This window comes from Trachurus japonicus, chromosome 22 (assembly GCF_045865225.1).
Source record: "Trachurus japonicus isolate A0001 chromosome 22, Traja_1.0".
Taxonomy (NCBI): Eukaryota; Metazoa; Chordata; class Actinopteri; order Carangiformes; family Carangidae; genus Trachurus; species Trachurus japonicus.
Window position 1 is genome coordinate 27649311 of NC_140928.1, and position 23042 is coordinate 27672352.

Genomic DNA, 23042 nt, shown 5'->3' on the forward strand with positions numbered 1-23042 from the left:
GGGTTAAAAGGCCTTGTAGCAACTGAAACATAATCAGTCAAAAATGTAACAACTGCCAAAAACGTAATAATATTGGCCATTTTAAATGTAATGAAGCTAATAATTTAATAACTTGCCAATAACTTTTTTGCCAATCATCTAATCAATTATTACATAATTTGTTATTAAATGATTGGCCTAGTATTTAAAAAAAAAACAAAAAAAAAGACATAGTAATAACTGGAGCTGATAATGTAATAATATATGGTCGGCTATGTATCACCATGTTGTTTTTATTTTCAGGGTAGAGGATGAATTTCTGAATGAAGTTCTGTATCGTGTGTCTGTGTCTCATCTACAATGAAAAGCAAACTCCTGCCATGCTTCATGATACAAAATGTGATTTGATTGGCTGTTAAGTTAATTTTTAAGTTAAATTTGTGCTGGACATACATGCAGCTGCTGCACACACACACACACACACACACACACACACACACACAGGTGAGCAGACGAGACAGTGCATACGATTAAGTGCAAACACAAACATACAGAACACCACAAACATCAATACAAAAAGCACAAGAGCCAACATCACACACATCACAAGCCGACAGCACAAACATCAATACATCACACAAAACCTGACCCCACAGTATTGATGTGCTGCCCTCAACGTTGGTACTGTTTAGAGTTCACGAGACTGAAAGTGGTACGAAGGAGTTCTTCTATGTTTCTCATATATGTTTGCTATATAAATATAGACCATTTACCATTAGGCTACCATATAGGCTATCAACAACCCCATTGTAACACATCAAGGTTGTAACTGACTGACATATTTTACCCTGAAAATAAAAAATAAAGTGATGCATACATTTATAAAGGGGTTTTTAATATTAGGCCAACAACTTAATAACCAGCCAACAATGTAATAACTTATTACATTAATGGCAAAAAAAAGTTATTCCATTATTGGCTCAAGCATTTTATTGCATTATTGGCAAGTTATCACATTATAGGCTTTATCACATTTAAAATGGCCAAAATTATTACATAATTGGCTGTTAGTACATTTTGGGTTGCTACAGGCCTCGTATACTGAAGCTTCCTGTCACATCAACTCCACCAAACATCCAGCTCGACACATGACTGCACTCACCCATGCTCTGTTCACAAGTGCACGCACGCCATGAGTCGGTCGGTGTGCAGCAAGGGCTCCTGGGATGAGAACAAAGCAGCAGCAGGAGGATCAAGGATGGATCTTTGTCCTATACGGTAAAAAATGACCTGCACAACAGAGGCACTTAGCAGGACAGTCAGGGCGTCCCACCTGTCTTGTCAAGCTAAATCACAAAGAGGTGCTGCTGCTGCATCCTTCTTCCTTCTATTTCAAATCATAAATTCCCTCCATTATCCAAATGAAACTGTGATATTATATGATCACTGATAGCTGAGGACACTAACAGGAAGTAATGAGGTAAAGTTTAGGGGTGAAGAAGAGAGAACACCGAGCAAAATGAGAGCAAAAACAACAAACATAAAAGTCTAGGTAAACCTTAAATATCTGTCTTGTGTCACCTTCAACTCTAAACTACTGATTGATTTTGTGATAACACACATCCATTAAATGATAAATACAATTCAGGAAGCTTTTTGGACATAGGTCCTCAAATCACATCCTTTTATTTTCCCTGTAAAATCCCTATTGATAATAGCTGTTATTACTGTAAACCACCACCAACTGTGGGCTGTCAGAGTGGATGTTTTCACTTGTAATAGCAGTAAAAACACACAGCTGCCGTCTTCTTTCCCTTCAGTGTATGAGTCTGAAGAGGAGCAGACAATCCTCTCAGAGACTAACCGTTCAGTTCATGTTGTTTTAAAACACACTGGATGAAGCACAGATTCTCACTGTGTCTGCTCTGCCAGCGCCTGAGGATGGAGCGGTGAAACCTTCTGGTACCACATCATCAAATATTTTCGGTTTTATGTTAGAAATGAGGAGTAACTGCTTTCTTGGATTTTATCTACTGGGTTCGTATTCACAGCTCAGCAGGAACTGTTAAAGGTTGTAATTTCATGAGGCGTCCTGTGAGTTTGTGATTCTAAATTAACTCTATGAAAGAGGCTGGTGGGATGTGACAAGACACTCTTTAGACTTCATACAGCTCATCACATCATTTACCATTTACTGTTTGTTTATATCAGGCCACTCTGGGGAATGGTGCAAATGGCTAGGTAAATTCATGCAAAACCACTGATACACGTTTCCGTCAGGGGCAGTTTTTCTGGCAAGCAGTCTCTGTATTTCCCTCTAAAACAACTCTGTGTGGTAACGTTGTGTTATTATCTCATAGTGTGGTGAATGTGCAGCTCACAACTTGTCCACCAGAGCGTTGTGGAGTTGTTGGATTGTGTATTTGATGAGTTTGATGAGGGAAACCAAGAAATCCCATAATGAGCCTCCGTAGTGTAGCTCTGAGCAGCTCGCGGCTCTGCTCCGCTGTTCTAAAAATAGCTTGCACCGACAATTAGGTACTCCTAAAACTATAGGGATTAGCCAAAATGTTGAACTATCCCTTTAATGTTTGATCAGCTGTTAAGGAAATAAAAGGAGTTCATAAAGGCAAAGTAAAAAAAACCAAAACAAAACGGCCCTTCTCCCTGCTCACCACACACAGTAGGCCATTTTGAAAACCCATTTATTCACCTATCAGAGCAAAGTTCACATCTTTTCTCAGCTGCCCCTGTGACTGTGGGCTCATGGCAGGGACACCAGGGACACCAGGGATTGTCCAGAAACCAAACACACAAAGAGAACAGTTAAAACATGAGGGCTGCAAAGCAAAAAACAAACAAACAGCTTTCAAGAGACTTTACAGGAGTTCATTTAATCCCAAGGACTTCTGGGGGGGGGGGGGGGTAGCTGTAGAGGGAAGAGCTCATACAAACACTTCACTGTACATACAGATTTACATTGTGAGGACATGATGTGTAGTCTTGCCTGGCAGAGCTCAGCTCAGGATCGAGCGGTTTTCTGTACAACAAACAGCCGGGGAGCCTGCATCCCAACTCAGCAGCCGAGTTGTGTTTGAACGTGTGGGCGGCGGCTTCCAGATGACCTACAGGGTCAAGTTAGAGTAAACCAATCACAGGCTGCCGTCTCATCTACTGTTAAGCTGGACATACGATATCCTCTATTACTATTTATCATATAATGACATTGGAATGCAGTGTAGGCAAACTGGAAACCACCAGGTGAACTTTTCAGTCGTTTCTATTCAAACTCCGGCTGTGGAGCTGGGATGCACTGATCTGACGGAGCGTGGGGAGAATTTGCTTCGGTTTTTTTGTTTTTTTTGCAGAATGAATGTGTTGTCCTCCTTCCTTGAAATGTTCTGTTCTTCAGACGGGGGGAAAGACAGAGCATCACATCGGTGCCCCTTGGAGGTGGGTTAGGTAAAGATGAGGCGGGGGGGGGGGGGCGAGCTGCCCGCGTTTCAACATGTGTCCCTCGATTTTGTAAAACCATACTTTGTTCTGATAATAAAATCAAAAGCATGAAAATAAAATGAAAGTATATATAACTCTTTCAGGTCCTTTCTATGTGTGATTGGCATTTCATTTTGTTTTTTTCCTCATTCATTCTTCTTCGCTCTCGTTCTCGTGCTCCATGTCTTCCTCTCCGTTTGCTTTGGACTCTGTTCTGCTGTCTTCATCTTCCTCATCCTCTTCAGCTTCTTTCATCGCCTCTTCCTCTTCCCAGTTCTGATAAAGACGAAACAACAGGCGTCAGTGTAAAACTCTCCGTTACTCATCTCCTGACATCACCGTTTGAGTTCTTCCAAGTCTGAGGGAACATCTGTCATACTCACATCAGAGTCCTCATCAGGCAGACCCTCATCACCAGAGGCCTCGTCTTCATCAGATGATTCTGTAAAGGACGAGTCAACAAAAACAAATCCCTCAGCAGATGCTACAAAATAAAAATCATGACAGAGCTACACAGGCCAAGATGCATTCAGTCGGCCTGCCACCATCTGCTGTAAACACAGTGGCTCGTCAACCTAGAGGCTTCACTGACCACTCAGCTACTGTATCTACATGTGTTTATATGCTCGCAAATTCATGCCATTTTCTCATTATGCATCATCAGGGCTTAAAGCACGGGAGATTTCTGTGCTGGATTTTTGTTTTTTGTGGATGTGGGGTCGTGTGTGCACATTTTGACTTTTTTCCCTGACCGTAAACTGATGCTCATTAACCGATTAATAACTGTTAACTGATAAGATTAAATAACACATCTCTACAACACATCTGTGACTAGTGCCATTAGGCAACCAGACCCTCTATCAGCATCTTTTTTTTTGTCTTTCTATAAAACAAAAACACCCTGCGCTCCAGCTGTGCTCTTGGAAGTTAAATCTTAACATCATGAACGCTTTGTGCAGCCAAACACCAGGCTACAAGAAGAACAGCAGAGCGCTCCTCTACCAGGTGAGCCAAATCAGCACCACGCCGGAGAACTTTCAGCACTGCATTATGGGTAAGGCCATAGACTTGCATCCTATTCCAGCGGAAGCACAAAGCACAAATTACTACATGTAACCATCAACTGAGTGAGCGGGTGAAATCACTTTAAGCGAGGAGCAAACTGTTTTAAAGTGCTGCTGTTACATAACGGACAGAAAGGAGCGTTCAGTCTGATCACCTGCTTCTCTCCTGGGTCACTGCTGCACGTTTGTACGGCCGCAGATCTGATCCCGTCGTCTGACAGCCATTTCTGCACCTGCTCTAATTACGCCGGCTCGTGCTTTGGAGTTATTAATTCATGTTTAATTGCCGCTGCACATACAGGCAGAGACCACAACAATTAAAGCTTAGCAACTGTCTGCAACAGAGAGCGCGCTTGACGACGCCTGTCAACACATCCTGACCAACCTAAGTCGCTAACTAGTCTGACTCCTCTGAGGCTGCCTGTCAGATTCACCATGTAGGGCCCATAATAAGCCCAGCAGCATCCACACAGACCGTCAACAGCCTCCCTCATCGGTTGCTGCTTTGTTTTTCTAAACGGACCCTCACATCCTGGACCACTCACTGTGGGGGGGTGGGGGCTTGGTCCTTAATTATTTCATGAAAGCCAATTCTCCATGAGGTTCAATAAAGCGTTTTTCTACAGTACGGTGATGAGAAATGAGAGGGAACAGAGTGGGGCCTTGTTGCTCCGCTCGAAGGGGAGGATCTCAACGCTGCCGGTCAGGTTGCCAGGCAACAGGAGTCATGTTTGCGTGCGGTGCATCGCCAAGAGTGGCTGCCAGTGACGGCCAGCGCTGCTTTCGTGAAACGGGACCGATTCAGAGCCCGTCTCCGTCCGTGTACAGAGAGAGAGTCGAGGTGAACTGACATGACGATGGGACGTTGTAACGGGACCTGTTGCATCACAACACGGAGGAGTCACTGAGGCCTGAACGAGGAACTGGTCCTGATCAGATTGGTCACAGAGCTGCTCATCACGACTGACACATGAGTGGGACTCAACAAGGTAAAGAGACACGAGGTATCTAGGTCCTAAAGGAGTGATGTCACAGGAAGAAGGCTGTACACAACGACGACACATCAAACTATGAAACTAGTCAGAAACCACATCGACACATAAAGAACGTAGTAATGGTGAACAGCAGTGAGGATAAAGGACACTTACCCTCTTCATACACCAGCTTAGCTGTGTGGTCAACATCTGCATTTGTGTTACTGTTGTCACTTGTTGCCACCTAGTGGTGAAGAGGAGAACAGACAGACAAAATCAGAGGTTTGATTCAGTTGATTTCTCTTTTTAGTTTTTAATAAACCACCAGTCACTGAAATTCATCTTCACACAAAAAAACTGTCTGATATAAAACTGAGCTATGTTTATTTACAGAAGCACATCATCATCAAATCTTAAAACACTCTTTGAATGTCTAACTTTTTAATGACTAAACAGGAATAAAACCATCGCTGAGCTGCCTCCATGTTTTTCATGTTTGATCAGTGTCTCCTTGTCCAATCAGAACCAGTGTTCACTTGAGCCCTGCTCAGATTGGGATTGAGAGTTGGAGCAAAGACTGATGTGCATGACTGGTGCAAATAAGAGCCAGCTCCTTTATTTACACTGATACATCGCATTCACGCAGGACTTGACTCATTTCCAGGCTGCGAGTCTGCATTGGGACGATTTACATCCACAGTGTGAAGTGTGTGTATACCACACACACACAGAGTCTGACAAGACAAGGAAGCAGTAGAAGCAGAGTGATTGCCGACTACCTTCTCCTCAAGGTCGGGAGAATCAACTTTGCATTTTTGAAGCGATAATGGTCCTTGCAGGAGAGGTGCGCCTCAGGACCGACTTGGAAAGCACAACTTTAAACTCAAGGTTAAAAATAAACACCAAAAAGCAGACTGACAAATTTATTCTGTTTTACTAAAGTTAAATTAAAATGAACCTTGTGCAGTCCGCCACGAATAAGTCCAGGCATTCCACCAACATTTTGTTATTCACTATAAATACCCTGCAGCAGGAGATTTGCAGACTTTTCTTATACTCAACTAAATGTTGTTATTATGATCTTACACAGGCTGTTTGCTCCTCTATTCTCTCACAGTCGCTGTAAGATCAGCCACAGGTGATGTTTTGGGTCAAAACACATCTCACGTCTCTGGAGGCAGCTGAACCGTAGCTTTATTCCTGCTTAGTCATTTTAAAAGTCAGACTTTCAAAGAGCGTTTTAAGATTTGAGGATGATGCTTTTGGAAAATACTCAAGGCTCAGTTTTATATCGCAGCCAGCTTCTCTGAAGATGAATTTCTAACAGCAGAGGACTGAGTAACAGTCTGGTGTGGGGCTCTACGACATCATCCTTGTGTCTAATTCATACTCTCTACACTGCAGAAAACACACACAGCAAACACACACACACTGTCTGTGATGATGCCCACCTGTGTCGTCAGGAGATACAGTTTCCCGTGCAGCTTGGTTAGCTTGTGGAACATCTTCACTCTGCTCTCGATCATGTGATAAAGCACTCCCAGCTGGGTAACCAGGTCTGGCAGCTGTTGGATACACAGATGGATCAGTTGCAGGTAAAAGCCGTTAGAGGTACAAAAAACAAAACAAACAAGATGACGTCTGGCGATGAAGGAACCTCCGAACCTCTGCCAAGGCCTCCAGCCACCAGACTTCACATGATATTTCAGATTACATTTAAAACACATCGTCTTTTACTAATTTACATCAGCTCTCCAGTTTTGGGCGCCTGAAACGGATGTGAAAACCCCAGTTTTAGTCTGAGCCAGGCAGACTCATTCATAATGGGTGACAACAGGTACAGAAAGGTTGTCTGTGTGATTAGGCCCGTCACAATGATTACATAATGGCCTGATCGTCATCATTCGAGCTGACTGCAATCATTTTTGTATTATCGTTAAAATGTTTTCCATCCGTCTGTATAAAAACATAAATGTCATGTTTCCATAACCATTTCCACAGTTCTCCATCGTTTGAGGTTTGACTGCTCTTTTAATGACATCACATTGTGCCCTCTTCCTCTATGGTTTAATGACACAAACTGTTTATCTGGAGCAGCTTCATAACTGTTTATCTGGAGCAGCTTCATTTCTGATATTCAACGACGACATTTCAACAAACATCTGTTGACATTAGCATCACGGATTTATTTGCAAAGTCAATAAACGCCTCTTCTTGTTAAAATGGCTGTGTATGATCAAACTATGTTTAGGCTTAGAAAAATAGCATAAAATGATTTGAAAAAGACAATTTAATCTTTAAAATGGCAATTAATCGTCAACCAAAATGTCATGATTGTAACAGCCCTATGTATGAATAACATTCAGGGGATAAGTCATCTGAAAATCAAAGTACAGGGAATTGAAAAGAAAACATGAAAAGATTTCCTCCTCCTGTACAGCATCAAATCAACATGTGCACTGATGTTGAGCTGCTGGTTGAAGAGGTTTTGATTGAAGTCCCACAGACGGTCAGAGGAGATACCATAATCTCTGCTACGTGGTGGAGGTAATGACTGTTGAGCTAAACATGATTAGACATGAATGTCGGCAAACAGAGACGACATGTAAAGAAGGGCTCTGTGCTGTTTGTTTGTCTGCTCGCGTTATTTGAACGGCCGTGTGCGGTGATTAGGGGATAATCACAATATGTACTGTTTGGATCAAGCTGAGCCTGGAGTGCAGAAGGAAAGCAGAGCACTAGTGGAAAACAAGCGGCCATAAGACGAGAGCCCTGCGGCTTCATATCGGCAGCAGCGAAAGGAGAGACTCACCGATGCCAAGTATGATGTGTGGTGCATGAGTACGGCCTTGAGCCACCGGACCATTAGAACTGCCCTGTGGGAAGGAGCAAACGTATAGATATGGTGTCAAGTGGGCAACCTGCTTCCTGATTTCATTCATGGACAAAGAGCAGTGTAACAATTACCAGCATCTCCAGCAACCACTTCTAAAGTGTACAAACACTGGAGTTAAGCCAGTTAAATACTTAGGAGTTGATCCATCGAGCTTTCACTTACGTAAAGGGATGCCCTTGGAGCCTCTTTGTGAGCTGCAAGAAAACACAAAAGGTGATTAAAACAAGAGTTAACGCCGTTTTGCTCAGGTTTGGTGGACGACTGGTGCATCAAAACACAAACAAGAAAAACAATACGGACAGAAAAGTGACACCCACCTCTTCCAGTAATGGTAAAACAGCAGGTAGCGGTAACCGAGCAACTGTTTTCTTTATTACCATCTCTTTGCGAGTCTGGAAAACTTTCTGTCAGAGACAAAACCGAAACAAACAGATGAAGAGAGATAAAAGGTTCACAATACAAATCAACTCCAGTTTTGGCTGGCATTACATTCTGCTTTTAAATGCTTGAGTGGAAAAATGAGCTGAGATGTTAGAGCCGAGGAAATTCCCTTAATGACAAAAAACAAACTCGATTTTGTATTTTATTTGAGCCACCAGACTCAGCGGAGCAGATAACTTACATTTAGGAGGTTGGCATCGTTGCTCTCCAGGCCCTGGACCAGCAGCACTGCAAAGTTATCCGTCTGTAAAGAGCCTGTTCCTTTAGGAGCTCCCTTCTCAGTGGAGATGGACAGATCGATCTCACCGAGTCGCTCTGCTATGGACATCTAGACAACAAGAGGATCAGACCAGTTAAAGAGGAACCCTTCTCATGCTACGTTTATAAGACTAGAAGTAACACCTCACAGCTGCAGTGTTTCCCATTAATTAACGAGAGTCTCGTTTGGGCCCGCCACAGTCTCTCACAGGAAAAAAAAAAAAAAATTCAATTTTTTTTCCTCACGTGTGTCTATGTGCGGTGCGCCCGCACACGAGAGGCGGCAGGTTGAGAGGCTGACTGGCAGAGATGAGAGCTGGTGAAAAACACCATCTCTGATCTCTGCCTGCACATAGATACACAGACAAGGGCGCACGCTAAATGCGCTATATCGTGCTAATTGCTCAGCTGCAGCGCTATATCGCTCGCTAAAGGTTGCCCTTTACACTTTTAGCTGACTCGGGTGTTTTCATTTTTTTTTTACCATGTTTTATTAATGTACCTTTTCAAATACACTAATAAATAAATAAAATAAATCAGTGTGGTGCAATGTTGGGTGTGTGGTCGTCATCACTGGTCCCACCTCTTTGGTGTCTTTTTTCCTCTTCTCTGAGCTTCCCTTCACGGGGGCCTGGTGGCCCGGCAGCCCGGGCACCAGCACTCGGCTCTTGGCGTTGACCATCGGAGTTTTCACCTGGAACACGAGTTTCACAGTTATGACTTGTGACTGGAGAACCGGCCCACACCGCCTTCGTCTTTTGGGCTTTTAGATCATAGACTTCAAGAAATTGAGTACAAGCTTGTTACCTTGGAAACAGTGGTTTCCAGGGAAAGGGACAAGTTGGTGTGAACATCGCGGGTCAAGCACACGTGTCTCTCAGCTGTGTTGATCTCCTGCAGAGAGTGAGAGGGAAGCAGGCAGGTGAACGACACTGACAAGACATCCAACATTTTTCTTCAGAGATGACCAGAGCTGGACCATAAATCACAGAGGAAGGGGATTTAATTCTCTTCACTGTAGAAGGTCAACAGAGCTTCAGTGAGGCTAACAGCTTACAAAACTAAGATTTATTAACTGTACACTGCCATGCATTTAAAAATCACTGTATTTCTTCCACAACACTTTTTCCCTGGGGGACAGTTTTAGTAGCTGCGCACTCAGCTGTCACTCACAAATATAATGTGACCATGAATCTTATTCACAGAGAGCTCACTCTGTTGCCTTGGAAAAACAGCAGTCACTTCACTTCTAATTATCTAACATAATAAAGCTTACCAAGAAACATGTACTTTCTGATTTGCTTGAATATTTTACATTTTTACTCTGCCCTTTTTTCTGCAGCACAAGATAAACAGGCTTAGAAAAAAACACTTGAACTCTCAATAATTCAATATTTCCCTCAGAAACTCTTTCTGCTGTAAAAAACAAACTGTCTAAGCAGTTCTTCAATGGTTCAACTCACGAAGCTCATGATTCATTGGCGCTAGTACACAACTAAGTGGACACTATCACGCACCCACAAACAAATGAGCAGTCACTGTTACGCTGCCCAACACGGGCTGCAGATAAGTGTGCGTGCAGCAGCGTGAAGTGGCATGAGGCGAAACACAGACCTGCCTGCCTCTCCTAATGGAGCCTTTATTTAGCTCTGCCTACTGTTCTGTGATGCTACTAGAAACACTATGACACAAGCATCACAACTCAGAAACAAAAATTAATGTTTCCTCATGTTCAAAGCAAAGAAAAATGACATGCTTATAAAAATGTAAAAAAAATTAATTTGTGAGCTCACAGAGTAAAAAACACTTGAAGATGAGGATTGAAGATTAAATATGAACATTTTCACCACAGATGTAATAAAGCCCCAATGACCCTTAACTCATTGAGTGCCGCGCTCCTTTCCAAAGTTTTAGTCAAGTGTACCGGCAATTTAGACCATTTTTGACTTTTTATTTTAGAGCCATAGTGTATTCTATATTATTGCCACCAACACATACTGTAGCTCAATTGAAAGGTTTAACTTTATGCTTCAAGTGACCACAAACCGTTTGTTTCTACGTGCCTCCGTTCCTGAGAAAAGTCAAGCTAAACATGGCTGGGTTTCACCAAAATCCCTCCTTTTTTTCTAGAAAAGGAGATAGAGCGTCTTTTATGAAAGCTGCGCTGTTTGTGCCTGTCGCTCTTCTGACACTCGCATTTCTGGATCAAAGGGCTCGTATAAGATAAATATATACAACAATTGTTGTTCTATTCACAAAACCACCATCGGGGGCGGGGGGGGCGCCACTAAACAACAATAACACAGACGCACCGTGCCGTGTCACAGCCTCTCGCCGCGGAACGTGAGGCTCTGCCGGCCACAGCGGCTCGCGAACACCGGTCCCGCCGGTGGTCGCGGTCCGTCTGTGGTACGGGTCGGTGACGGCGGTCTGCTTTGGTCCAGAGACCATCAGATTTTACCGCGGGAGGACTTTGGGGAGGACACGGTGTTGCTCCAGATGAAGACCGGGCGGACTGTGGGCTGAGAGCTTCCTGTTTCTGCTCTGAGCTGCTGGAGCAGCTGGAGCAGGAGCGCAGGTGAGGGCGGAGCAGCAGCGGAGCAGCTGCGCTGCATCTGCGCTGCATCTGCATGCAGAACTCCGTTTGCAGAAGCTGAGTTATGATAAAAACTTCCAGATCATGAGCTGTCATGTGACTTTGATCGTCATCTATTTCAGTTCTCCTCGTCGTAGAGTCCCCAAATTTACATATAATGTGTATTAAAGTGTCTATTTTCATAATTTAAAAAAAAGCAAAAAACGAAAAATTCCGTTTTTGGCACTCAACGCATGGGAACGAAAAACGAGAAATTACGTGGTTGGCACTCAATGAGTTAAGTGCTCTCATTCATCTGGTCATTTCTCATGTGATGAACCAATGTTCAAATTAGGGATGTGCACTTTGATTTGTTTTTCTCAGAGCGATAACTGAGGCTCGTTAACCGACCATTAACCGTTAACTGATGAGAGTAAAACGCTCTATTGAGTGTCTACGACACCGCTTGTGTCGATAGGCGACCCAATCCTGTATCAGCGATTGAGAGGACGGTCGACAATGTTTTTTTTTCTTGTCAATGTTATAAAAGACAACAAAAAGATCTGCACCCCATTAAGCTCCCATTTAGGATATTTATTAAGTAACGTTTCGAGCCAACAGGCTCTTCCTCAGACTTCACTATTGGGGCCGCCATCTTTAAATATCCTTCACTGCAATTAGAGTAAAGTGATACAGCTGCAGAAAAAACTAAACAATATCAGGGAAAAGATGTACTTTTCAGTTGGTACTCCCCTTCTGGGGGTACCTACCAAAGTTTCCAATGTAAAGTTACTTGTGTATATGTATTTTCTTATTAAACTTGTGCACTGGTTTTGTATGTAAATGAGTAATGGTTAGTTAGGGACATATCACATGTCTGATGAGGGACATCTACTACATGTATATATGGTTTCTTTTATGTGTGTATATGTTGGATGTGACTCTTTATACATGTGCTAGACCAACACATCTTTTTCCTGAGATGGTTTCGTTTTTTCTGCAGCTATATGGCGACCCCACTGACAATAGTGAAGTCTGAGGAATATCCTAAATGGGAGCTTAATGGGGTGCAGATCTTTTTGTTATTTTTACTTATAAAGCTTTCTTTAGATCCGGCAAAATGTTTTTTTGGGATGTGTGTGTTATCCACTCTTTACTAATGTTATAAAAGACACACGCTGCTACAGCTGTTCAGCGCAGGATCCACTGTGCTCTGGCTCAGCTGACTGGCACTTTGATCTTCACATTTTAAACTCATTTTCTACATATGAAGTGCAGCCAAACACCAGGCTAAAGAGAGGGGACCGGCAGAGCGTTTTTCTTCTGACAGGACTGTGCTGCATTACTGCCACATACTGTCAGTGCTCCCATGTAGCTGCAAAATACAGTTGAAGGCACGAGTGGAAGTCTGCACATGATGACACGCCCCCATGAGTTGATTGACATACGTAGCTAATTAAAAAACATTAAGTGATTGTCTTAATGGATCAGAGTTCTTGTTATCAGTTAATGGCTATCCCTACTTTAAATGAAAGCTACCACCCTGGATTCATTTAATGGGGTATTAACGAGGTGCATGAGCTTATACTGGAAAACAGGATTGTTTTGTTTTTTTAAGAACAGTGTGAGCAAACATTTGCGTTAACAAATTAAAGGTCATTTAAAGCTGCAGCTTCACTCGGGTCCTGGCATACAGCTCATTCCTGCAGCCTCCTGTGTACTCACCACTCTCTCCATCACAGGCTGTAGGTGGTTGCCGTAGGCCAGCAGCACAGCTCGAATATCAGCTCCGAGAGCCGCTGCCAGCAGGGGGACCGGCACCGGGGAGTCCTTTGTGTCCGACATCTGCACCGTACACAGGGCCGACAGGGGCTTCTTACAGGGCCTGTGGAGACAGAAATGTCCATGTGCTATGAGCAGGGGAAGTTGATTAAAATGTACTTGTAACAGAAACCATCAACAGAATTCAAAATGACTGCATTGGGGTGAGGGGAACATTTCTGTATCATCTGAAGTGCAATGTTCCCTAGCAGCTTTTATTGAGCAAACACACCAACTATGATTATGAACAAATATGAATAGTACTGTTGGGCTCCCTTAGATGCGTCGGATCTAAAAAATACACCAGTCTCTAACTGTGTTATTCAGGGTTGAGCTGCAACACGTGTTCTAAGGTCTTACCCATTTAAAAAGTGCTCGAAGAGATGCATCTGCCCGTCCTTACACACCACTGCCAGCCTCACCGCCTGCACAACACAAAAAGTTTGCTCATTATGAACAGGTAATATAAAGCAGAGCTGCAGTACGGTATCCTCCCACCGCTGAGAAAATGCTTACAGCAAACTAAACTGCTGCATATGCACAGCTATCGACACTCGTTTAGTTATTTCCACAGAATAATGGTCCTCAAATTGGGTTCAACAATGTCAGCACAGTTTTTTATCCAAGTTGTACTTTTTTGTTCAACTTGCTATTTGATGTGGTTTTGCCAGTGTCACAACACACAGAGGTTATTTGATTCACAAGACGCAACACCTCAGCACAACTGCAGCCAATGTGCCGCTTCCAGTGCGCACACACACACACACACACACACACACACACACACACACACACACGCGTCCCTTCTCACCTCTTCCTTGCTGTGGGACGCGACGAGATCAATGTGTTGTGGCTCGTCCGTCAGTGTGAAGGACACCACCGAGTTCTTGTCGTTTCCATCTTCTCGTACTTGCCTGCCGAGACACGATTGTGCTCATCGGTAAAACAACAAGGTCACGGGGCTGGCATAAAAAAAACCAGCCCAAAAAACATCCCCAAATTTTTAACGTGACACGCATAGATGATGTCGCCGACGGCACAAGGTCAGCACAGCACTCACCACACGCTGAGCAGTCGATCGTGTGCGGCGCCGGACAGGAAATAGAGGCCGTTGCTGTCGGGAGGCCGCGTGGTGGCAAAGCGCAGGGTCGTCACGGCCGTGGAGTGGCCTGTGAATTTCTGTAGAAGAGGAAGAAGGGAAAAAAATGGTTAGTAACATTCACCTGTACTCTCAATTGATGACAACAACTTGTGAAGATCGTCACCCACCCTGTAAACCTCCTTGGTGTCCAGGTCCCACATCTTGATCACCTGTCCGGCTGAAAGCAGCAGTTTGCCGTCGTGGCTGACACACAGACTGGTCACTGATGCACGGTCCGCCTTCCACTTACTGTGTCAGCATGAAAAGACAATGACAAGCGGTTGGTGCCTGCTGCATATTGGAAGTGCATTTTTACTGGAATCGTTTCTGTTTTTACATTACCCAACAGAACCCTGTTTATTCTCCATTCCTGTCCACGTAGCTTAATTTTCTCTCCTGGTTCCTATCACAGTACTTTTCATATTAAAGCAGAAGTAAGTGATATATTTGTGTTAATATAAGTCTTAAATAGTTATATATTCCGACAGCAATCACTTACATAGAGTGTTTGGACCGAAACACAGGTCTGTCAGTCCCTCTGAGTCCAGGAGAAAACATTTATCGTATCCTACAGTTTTTATCCAATGAGGAGAGAGAACGGCATGCAGGGCTGTGTGTGCAGCCAAGGGACGCCGTGAATGTGGCGACGTAGGGACGAGGACTGTTATGGTGCGTTCAAGGCAACCCGTAACTCCTGTTTTTCCGACCTGTGAAGTCGTACCAGTTCGATCTGGTACGAGTTCACGGGTCAGAAGTTACGAGTGGCCGTTATAGTGACTTTCCCAGGTCGGAAAAACACGAGTGGGTTGCCTGAAACGCTACAAAGTCGTAAGTTGTGACTTGAAGCTGTAATTTACGCTTTCAAAAGCCTGCCTGGAACGCAGCATTAGCCAAAACGACCGGATCGCTTACTTCTGCTTTAAAGTGAAGAGTCTGAATGTATTTACAGCTACAGTCAACAGGGTGCCATTTAGTAGGAAATACACAAAACACTCACCACTCTCCAGAAGCATTTTGTGGACCACAACTGTGAGTGAGCATCAAGTGAGGATTCATGGTGACATAACAGGTCATGATTGTACTCACTGACTGTACTGCAGCTGCATCAGCCTCTAGACAAATAGTCCTCAGGATGAAACACAGCGGCACTGAACGCATCACGGTATTGTGTTTGGTTAGCTTGTTGGCACATTTCAGCACTTAACTAGTGAAGTACTAAGTCCTGAAATCAGCACCAGAGAGCTGACGTTTACAAGAGCTAAGTCACTCCCACATTCTACTCTTTCAGGCTGGGTACGAACACCTGACTCCGGTGATCCAGTCTCACGTCAACAGCTCAGGTTTAGGTGTGAATGCATCGACAGGACAAACTGAGATCCGATCACATGTGGCTACATTCTTTTAGCGACCGGGTGGCAAATATGTCCTGATTCACAGTGAAGGACCTCGGGCTCCACAGACCACCTCTCTGTATCACTGGGTTTTACTGATACGCATATTGGGCTTGATCTATTTATACTGGACCTGTTTCAACCAGTGATGCCCCTCACACTCCCTCTTCAGCCCCCGGCCTTCAGGGACGAGCTACCGGAGCCTCTGGGCCGGCTCTATCAGACTGTCACACAGCGTCATCCACCAGGCTGTCAGGATGCTCAACTCTGCCATGTGCACTGCTATTTTGTACTAACTTGAGTTCAGGGTTCCTACACGTTTGAAATTTCCAAATTCCATACTTTTTCCAGACCCTAATTTCCAGACTTCTCGATAAAAAAAATTCAAATTATTTGTGATATTTGAGTAAATAGATGTGCATAATATAAAAAAAACATGCAATTTATCATTTGTTTTCATTATTCTGAATGTGTATGCCATTATGTGACCAAATAATTTCCTGGAGATTGTAGCTATACAATAGCGCATACAAAATAATTAACCCAAATAACTTCAGATGAGACCAAACCCAGATAAGTATTAAGATAAATATATTTCCATACAATAATTTCCATTTTCCATACTTTTCCAGACCTGGAAATGTATAAAATCAAGTTCCATACTTTTCCATACTTTCCATACTTGCGTAGGAACCCTGTGAGTTTATATTTTTTATTTAATCACGAAGTTCAATTTATATGTAAGTTGTTTATATTACAGTGAGAGAGAAACTGCTTTTCAATTCTTTTATACGTCCTGTAAATATGGAGAAGTGACAAAAGAAAATCTTTGAATCCTTTCTGTATCACAAATCAAGGACTTCTCATTGTGTCAGAGTGTGAATGTGAAGGAAAACTGTGCAGTCAACCCACTGATATAAAAAAAAAAACTGGAGCTCCACACAGTGTTATGGTTGAGTGGACTGCAGGAGGAAGCAGTTTGAGCCGATGCTGACACCGAGAGGAGTTTACAGAGATGCTCTGGGTTAGAAAGTCCCACTGTTGACTTCTGCTGTTGGTCCAAGTTCAGACTAACCTGTCTCCCAAATTCTGTTCTGAAAACTTCTTTTCCCACAACAACTCCAGGACAACAAGCAGAGTAACAGAGAGCACACAATTTAGGAGAGAGCAGACCTGTCACAGATGCATTAGGTGTGTCAGATCCAGGTCTTAAGGTGGATGACAGATCAATCACACTGTCAATTGCTCTTAACTGGCTGCTGCTGATTGTCAGTCCATTTTCATTAAAAACAGCTAATCAGTAGATTGGAAACAATGCTTCTAGTCACAGATTACCGTCAAACCCATCGCCTGTGTAACCCCACCTGCCGCCTTGTCCAGAGTGACAGTTCACACCAGGCCACTGAAACAAAACATGTCGGTCGTGTGCAACATTTACAAAGAGTATGATACTGATATAACTCACATCAGGCCAAAAATGACTGGTGTTGGCTGTGGATAAGCCAGTCGCACTTATAGATGATTGTGTCTGTGGCACAGAAATGCACTGGTACGATCCCTAATGTTGGTGTGGCGCAGAGCAATTTCTAATTTTCAAGTTGGAAAAGGTGAGGAAATCAGCTCAGTCGGCCAGAATCAGGCTGCCGCTGTCACTCCGTCTACATGGAGCCGAGGTTTAGCAGAGCATTAGAAAGTATGAAAGTTTTGCCTGTGTTCATGAAAGCATCCAGGCTTCTCGTTTCAAGAAGGTTCTGACTGTTGCTAGTTATAATGACACAAGTATCAGGCAGAAGATTGTCTCCACTTTTGATTATACTAGCTAATTCTATAACGGCAGCGGTTAATTTTGGCTGTTATCAGGATAATTAAAGTTTTTATTAAATTGGTCCTTTGTAATATTTAGATGTTTGCCATAACTATTACAATTGAAATAAATTGAATAAATAATGACTTTAAATGATTCATTCTGTGTGTAATGGATATATATATATATAATGTAACCCTTGAATTGAATTACTGACATAGGCCTTAATAAACTTTCCCATGATATTCTAATGCACCTGTACATAGGAGTGATAGTTACAGTAAATGCAATAATTAACTACTGCATACATCTTGACAGCTCTACTTTACACTGCTGACTTGTATCATCAGAACAGACATGTCCTGTGATTTTCAGCCTTCTGTGATTAAATTTGTCTGTTCTGATGATACAAGTCAGAGGAGCGTGTTTCTCTTCTATAGTACACATTCTACATCTCGGAGACGACGTCTTTCCACATACGGGCTTTCTTCACTTCACGGGTGTCGCCGTCGCACCGAATATGCACGGCTACGGCGCTGCGTTCGGTGTGTGAGTGCGTGCATTGGAGGCCAATACATATATTCAGTATAATCACAGCAAACCATGAATGGGTTCGCTTCACTTTCACGTGATTGTCAGCCTGTTAAGCCCCTGACACACCGCCACGACGCTTCCCGACGCGTCCCGACGCCGACGGCTTTGGTCGACGAGTCTGTCGCCTCTCGTCGGGAGAAAGGAAACAGTGAAACACACTGTGACCGCCCCGACTGCCGACCAGAGCGACTGAGTGGCGAGGACTCCCCCATAGAAATACAGACCCATACAGACCAGGGGCAGCTCTGCTCACTGTTCATTCAAACAAACTAATGCCACAGTTAATTTCATCAATGAGACAACATTAATCTCCCCAAAACAATTTAACCAGCCACGTGTTAACAGCGCTAAAGCCGAAATTAAAACAGTTTTTAGCAGCTTACTGCTGTGGCTCGGTTGCCGCGAACTGGTGATAGCCGATGCTAATTTCTGTTAGCCCGTCTATGGTGTTTTACATTACACGTTAGCATTAAGCTAGCGGGCTTTATATGCTTAGTTGTGAGCTGTGTGTGTTTTGAACGTTGTTTCAAACTATGTGGCTTTGATTGAACATCTTTGATGTTTAAATATATATTTATATTGCCGCTTAATATATTCTTAAAGGTACTTTATTAGTCACATATACAGCTAGTACAGTGAAATTCTTTCTCTGCATTTAACCCATCCCTGAGGAGCAGTGGGCAGCCGCGGTGCAGCGCCCGGGGACCAACTCCAGATTATGAGCCAGTGCCTTTGGTCAGGGGCACTGACTGGAGGATTAACCTAGCCGACATGTTTTTAGTGGTGGGGGAAACCGGAGCACACGGAGGAAACCCACACAGACACGGGGAGAACATGCAAACTCCACACAGAAAGGCCCTGGGCGGCCCGGGATTCGAACCCAGGACCTTCTTGCTGTGAGGCAACAGTGCTAACCACTGTGCCACCGTGCCGCCGGTTTGCTTTACTCCTCTTTTTATTTTGTATACCATTTTTACTGTAGGACAGGCTATGACACCGTTTGTTTACTGTGGTCACTTCCGTCCCTCCCACACACCGCGCTGATTCGCTTAGGGCACCGCCAATCAGAATCGCCATAGCTAGCACACAGCCAATCAGAGTACCCGACGAGTCTACTCTCCCGACGGCCGACGAGTCCCAACTGAGCATGTTCAATCGGCCCCGACGAGATCCGACAAGAGCCGACGCTCCCCGACGGAGGTGAACACACCAAACAGACGAGCTCCCGACGCCGTCCGACGAGGCCCGACGCCCGGCGGTCGGCTCGGTGTGTCCCTGGCTTTAGAAAAACATTTCACTGACCCGAAACCGACACGCAGCCCCCAAATGTTTTCTCATCGGATCTACACAAATCTCATTCCCATTTCAATTTTCGCCGAAAAGCAACTTGTTTTCCCTGATTTTTGCATGAACTAAGGTTTAGTGTTTGATAAACTGAAAACAAAACTCATTCCAAAGATCTAATGCAGTTTTAAATTCTTTCATGTGATGATAAAACAAAGGTCTGACAAAGTAGACACTAACCTTCTCATCTTGCCTGTCTGCAGGTCCCACTCGATAATGTTTGTATCATCTGAGCCACTGTATAATAAACTGTCTTCAGGGTGCCACTCCACACAATTCACTCCTCCACTATGGCCTCCGTCCTGCCAGAGACAGAAAATCACAGTTAGCAAACTGTTAGCAACTGTAATACCTGTCCAAAGTAGTGGATATGTAGCACAAGTTATTTCTGAGCAGTCCAGGGTTTCCCCCGGGAAAAAATATGAAATTAGGAGCATGTGTCAACTGAATTTAACAGTAATTTTGGAGGCTGTACTTCATATTTGATTCTAATAACTCAAACCTCAATGCTGACCATGTCTGAGAGTTTCAGCAACTGAATATGTTAAGCTACAATATAAACTTTAGTTGTGTATTACTCCATAAACTCGGTTTAACAGGACATTTATGATTGCTCACTTTGACAAACAATTTCACTGACAATTTGTAGAAATCAAGTAACATCTCCCAGGTAAAACATTGCTTTCTGTGCTGCTTTTCTAAGACATGGTATAAAACAGATCTAGCAACAGATCCCTGCCAAACTCACCAAGGTGCAGTGCAGCGCTCCCTTGGCTGTGCTGTAGATGAGCACCGTGCCCGCTGCTGTGCCCATGGCCAGCAGGTCTGCCTTCTCCTCCACCTGCTCCATCTCTGATTTTCTCTTCTTCCTCCGCGGCCCATCCTGAAACACAGCATGCTGATACCATTAACCCTGCTGGCTCCATCATGAATCATGGCAGACATGTGAATATGACTGAGCATGTGTCTAGTAGTTCCTGTGGAAGCTATACAGCCCTCTATGACTTATTTCTTAACATTACACATTAAATAATTAGCATCAGATAAATCGAAACAACGTGACCTACTTTTATCACTTTTCATGGAAGTGAAGGAATTTGCTGAAAAACCTGCTAATCAGTAAAGTGAATTAACTTATCACAGGGAAAAACCAGGGAGAGATTATAGGACTTCCTTTACAACAGTAAAATGCGTAATTACGGTTGAATCGTTTAATGTTTGTCAGACTTTAAGTTCCCTGCCTGGTGATTAACTGTTTACAAAACCGCAAGAAAGACTGAGCTGAAACTTTTCGCAGCTCCCCAGCCCTGAGTGTCATGGTGGCTCACGCTTCCGAGGCTCAGGGGAGCTAATGCTAACTTAAATAACGAGTTTATCCACGCTGCCGTCGGCCCACAGACGCCAACAAACACTGGGTCGGGTCACTGTACTTCATTAATGTGTTCTGTGAAGTGAGTTTACACTGAACCGTCCCGCTGAGACCGTGTCCGTGTTTCATGCGGCTGCCATGTGGGGCTAACATGTGCGTCCTGCGCAGCTGTTGGGAGCGAGCTAGCGGCTAGCGCGGCTCAGGGCTAACTCAGTCCGTGTCAGCGCGTGAAAGAGTCACGCATCCACACACACACAGTGGGGTTGAAGTCCTTCAGCACACTGCAGCGGAAACACCGACGCGTTTTGTTATTTAAACGCGCCACACTTTTACTAAGAAGCTGTGAAAGCAGGCTGGTGGGGCCTCGTTAGCTCGTGTAGCTAGCAGCAGCAGCCCCCAGCCCCACGTACCTTCACTGTCCGGCATGGTCCCCACGATATGCAGGTACAGGTGGCGCTCAGGTGGGCTGAAGGCACGTACTCCTGGTGAAGGGTTTTGCTGTCTGTGCTCCAGATGCGCAGCCTGCCGTCCTGGGCGCTCACCGCCAAGTACTGTCGAGGTTTGGGTGAAAACACGCAGGGAAGCTGCAGCGGAGCTCTGCCAGCACCAGCCGCCATTTCTGAAGCGCTGCGTGCGTCTGCGTGGTGGTTTACACTCTCCACGCGTGGCCGTCCGGGCACATGCGCGTTAGGACGACGGCGGCGCCGCCCTCCCATTGGCTGTGGGCGGCCAGCACGGCCAGCACGGCCCCGCTGCCTTCAGGCCCGGCTCACCGCGTCCAGGGCTGGTAAACAACACGCTTTACAGCCAATCAAGCAGTTACGAATCGATCAGAAATAACAACCAACCAACATATAACATCACTACAGTAACATGTTTTTATCAGCACCAATAAAACATATTTTTAAAAAAAACGTATAGGCCTAATACGTCTCTGTATCACATGTCATTGTCACTGCTCTATGGAAAATCTACGACTTTGTATAGTACTTGAACGCAACAACAAATAAATTCACAATGGCCATGATTATGGTTTGCATTGGATACAAGGTCTGTCATTGTTTTCCTTTATTGTTAATTTGACTGTTTTTTATTTTTTTGGTTTTTATTTTATTTTATTTCACTTAACCTTTGTTATGCTGTCATAATTGTAAATGTATTGTTGCTGTTGTAGCGAATGTGGGCTGGAAAGGCTGAAATGTTATTGTTGTTGTTACAACTTGAAATAAAGCTTTGTGAAAAAAAAAGAATTATGTGGAGAATTGATTCTCTGTCTTTGTGTATGTCTTTTTTCTCTCTCTCCTTCTTAAATCTGTTTTTAACATGTCTGTTGTTGTTGATATGGACCGCTTGTTGTGTCTGCAATAGCCTAAAGATTAATAATAATATCTTTTGTTGACCTGTGTTTGATGTTTTTGATTGTCAACTGAGCCGTACGTGCATCATTGATGTGATCAATTTTCATAATTAATAAAGTAAATTAGTATGCCTATTTATGGCTGTTTTCCACCTTGCATTTTACATTAAACCAAACGTTTTATAAAGTGAATTATAGTTGATTTCCTTTTAAATGATCGTAAGGTATTGTCCCGTGACTGAGGCTCCTGTGACAGACAATACATTTACAATAATCGATAAGAAAACAAACCTACAGTGCTGTGGGCTGAAATTACAGCAGGATATCCCTCTGTTGAGGTGGAATATTTAAATGACAGCACTCTACACTTTTATGATTTCCATTATTTCCACAAATGCATTGATAACGAAATAAATCTTTAATTTATATTGTTATATGGATGTAGGAAGTGCTCTTATTTCTCATCAATAACTAATGAACTGTTGGTTCCTATGGTTCCTATCAACTCCTGTTTGCATGTCGCCCTCTGTCGGTAGACT

General features: G+C 43.8%; 1 protein-coding gene across 1 annotated transcript; it reads right to left on the reverse strand.

Moving 5' to 3' along the window:
* Positions 1-2670: 2670 nt before the first annotated feature.
* wdr43 (WD repeat domain 43) lies at positions 2671-21785 on the reverse strand. The gene is made up of 18 exons (XM_085767764.1): positions 21557-21785; positions 20526-20660; positions 19958-20079; positions 14773-14893; positions 14564-14682; positions 14315-14417; positions 13864-13928; positions 13408-13567; positions 9915-10001; positions 9691-9801; positions 9031-9177; positions 8726-8812; positions 8571-8602; positions 8325-8388; positions 6964-7077; positions 5687-5756; positions 3858-3916; positions 2671-3750 (listed from the first exon to the last, which is right to left on the reverse strand). Exons 1-18 carry the CDS (start codon positions 21761-21763, stop codon positions 3625-3627), a joined length of 1929 nt encoding a protein of 642 aa, XP_085623890.1. The 5' UTR covers positions 21764-21785; the 3' UTR covers positions 2671-3624.
* Between the last annotated feature and the right edge of the window lie 1257 nt (positions 21786-23042).

Excerpts from the sequence above, each read along its gene's own strand:
- wdr43 (XM_085767764.1), bottom strand. The coding sequence starts at position 21,763 with ATGGCGGCTGGTGCTGGCAGAGCTCCGCTGCAGCTTCCCTGCGTGTTT. Across the intron at positions 8,603-8,725 it reads TTTTACCATTACTGGAAGAG|CTCACAAAGAGGCTCCAAGG; the intron begins GTGGGTGTCACT and ends GTTTTCTTGCAG. Across the intron at positions 3,917-5,686 it reads TAAGCTGGTGTATGAAGAGG|AATCATCTGATGAAGACGAG; the intron begins GTAAGTGTCCTT and ends CGTCCTTTACAG.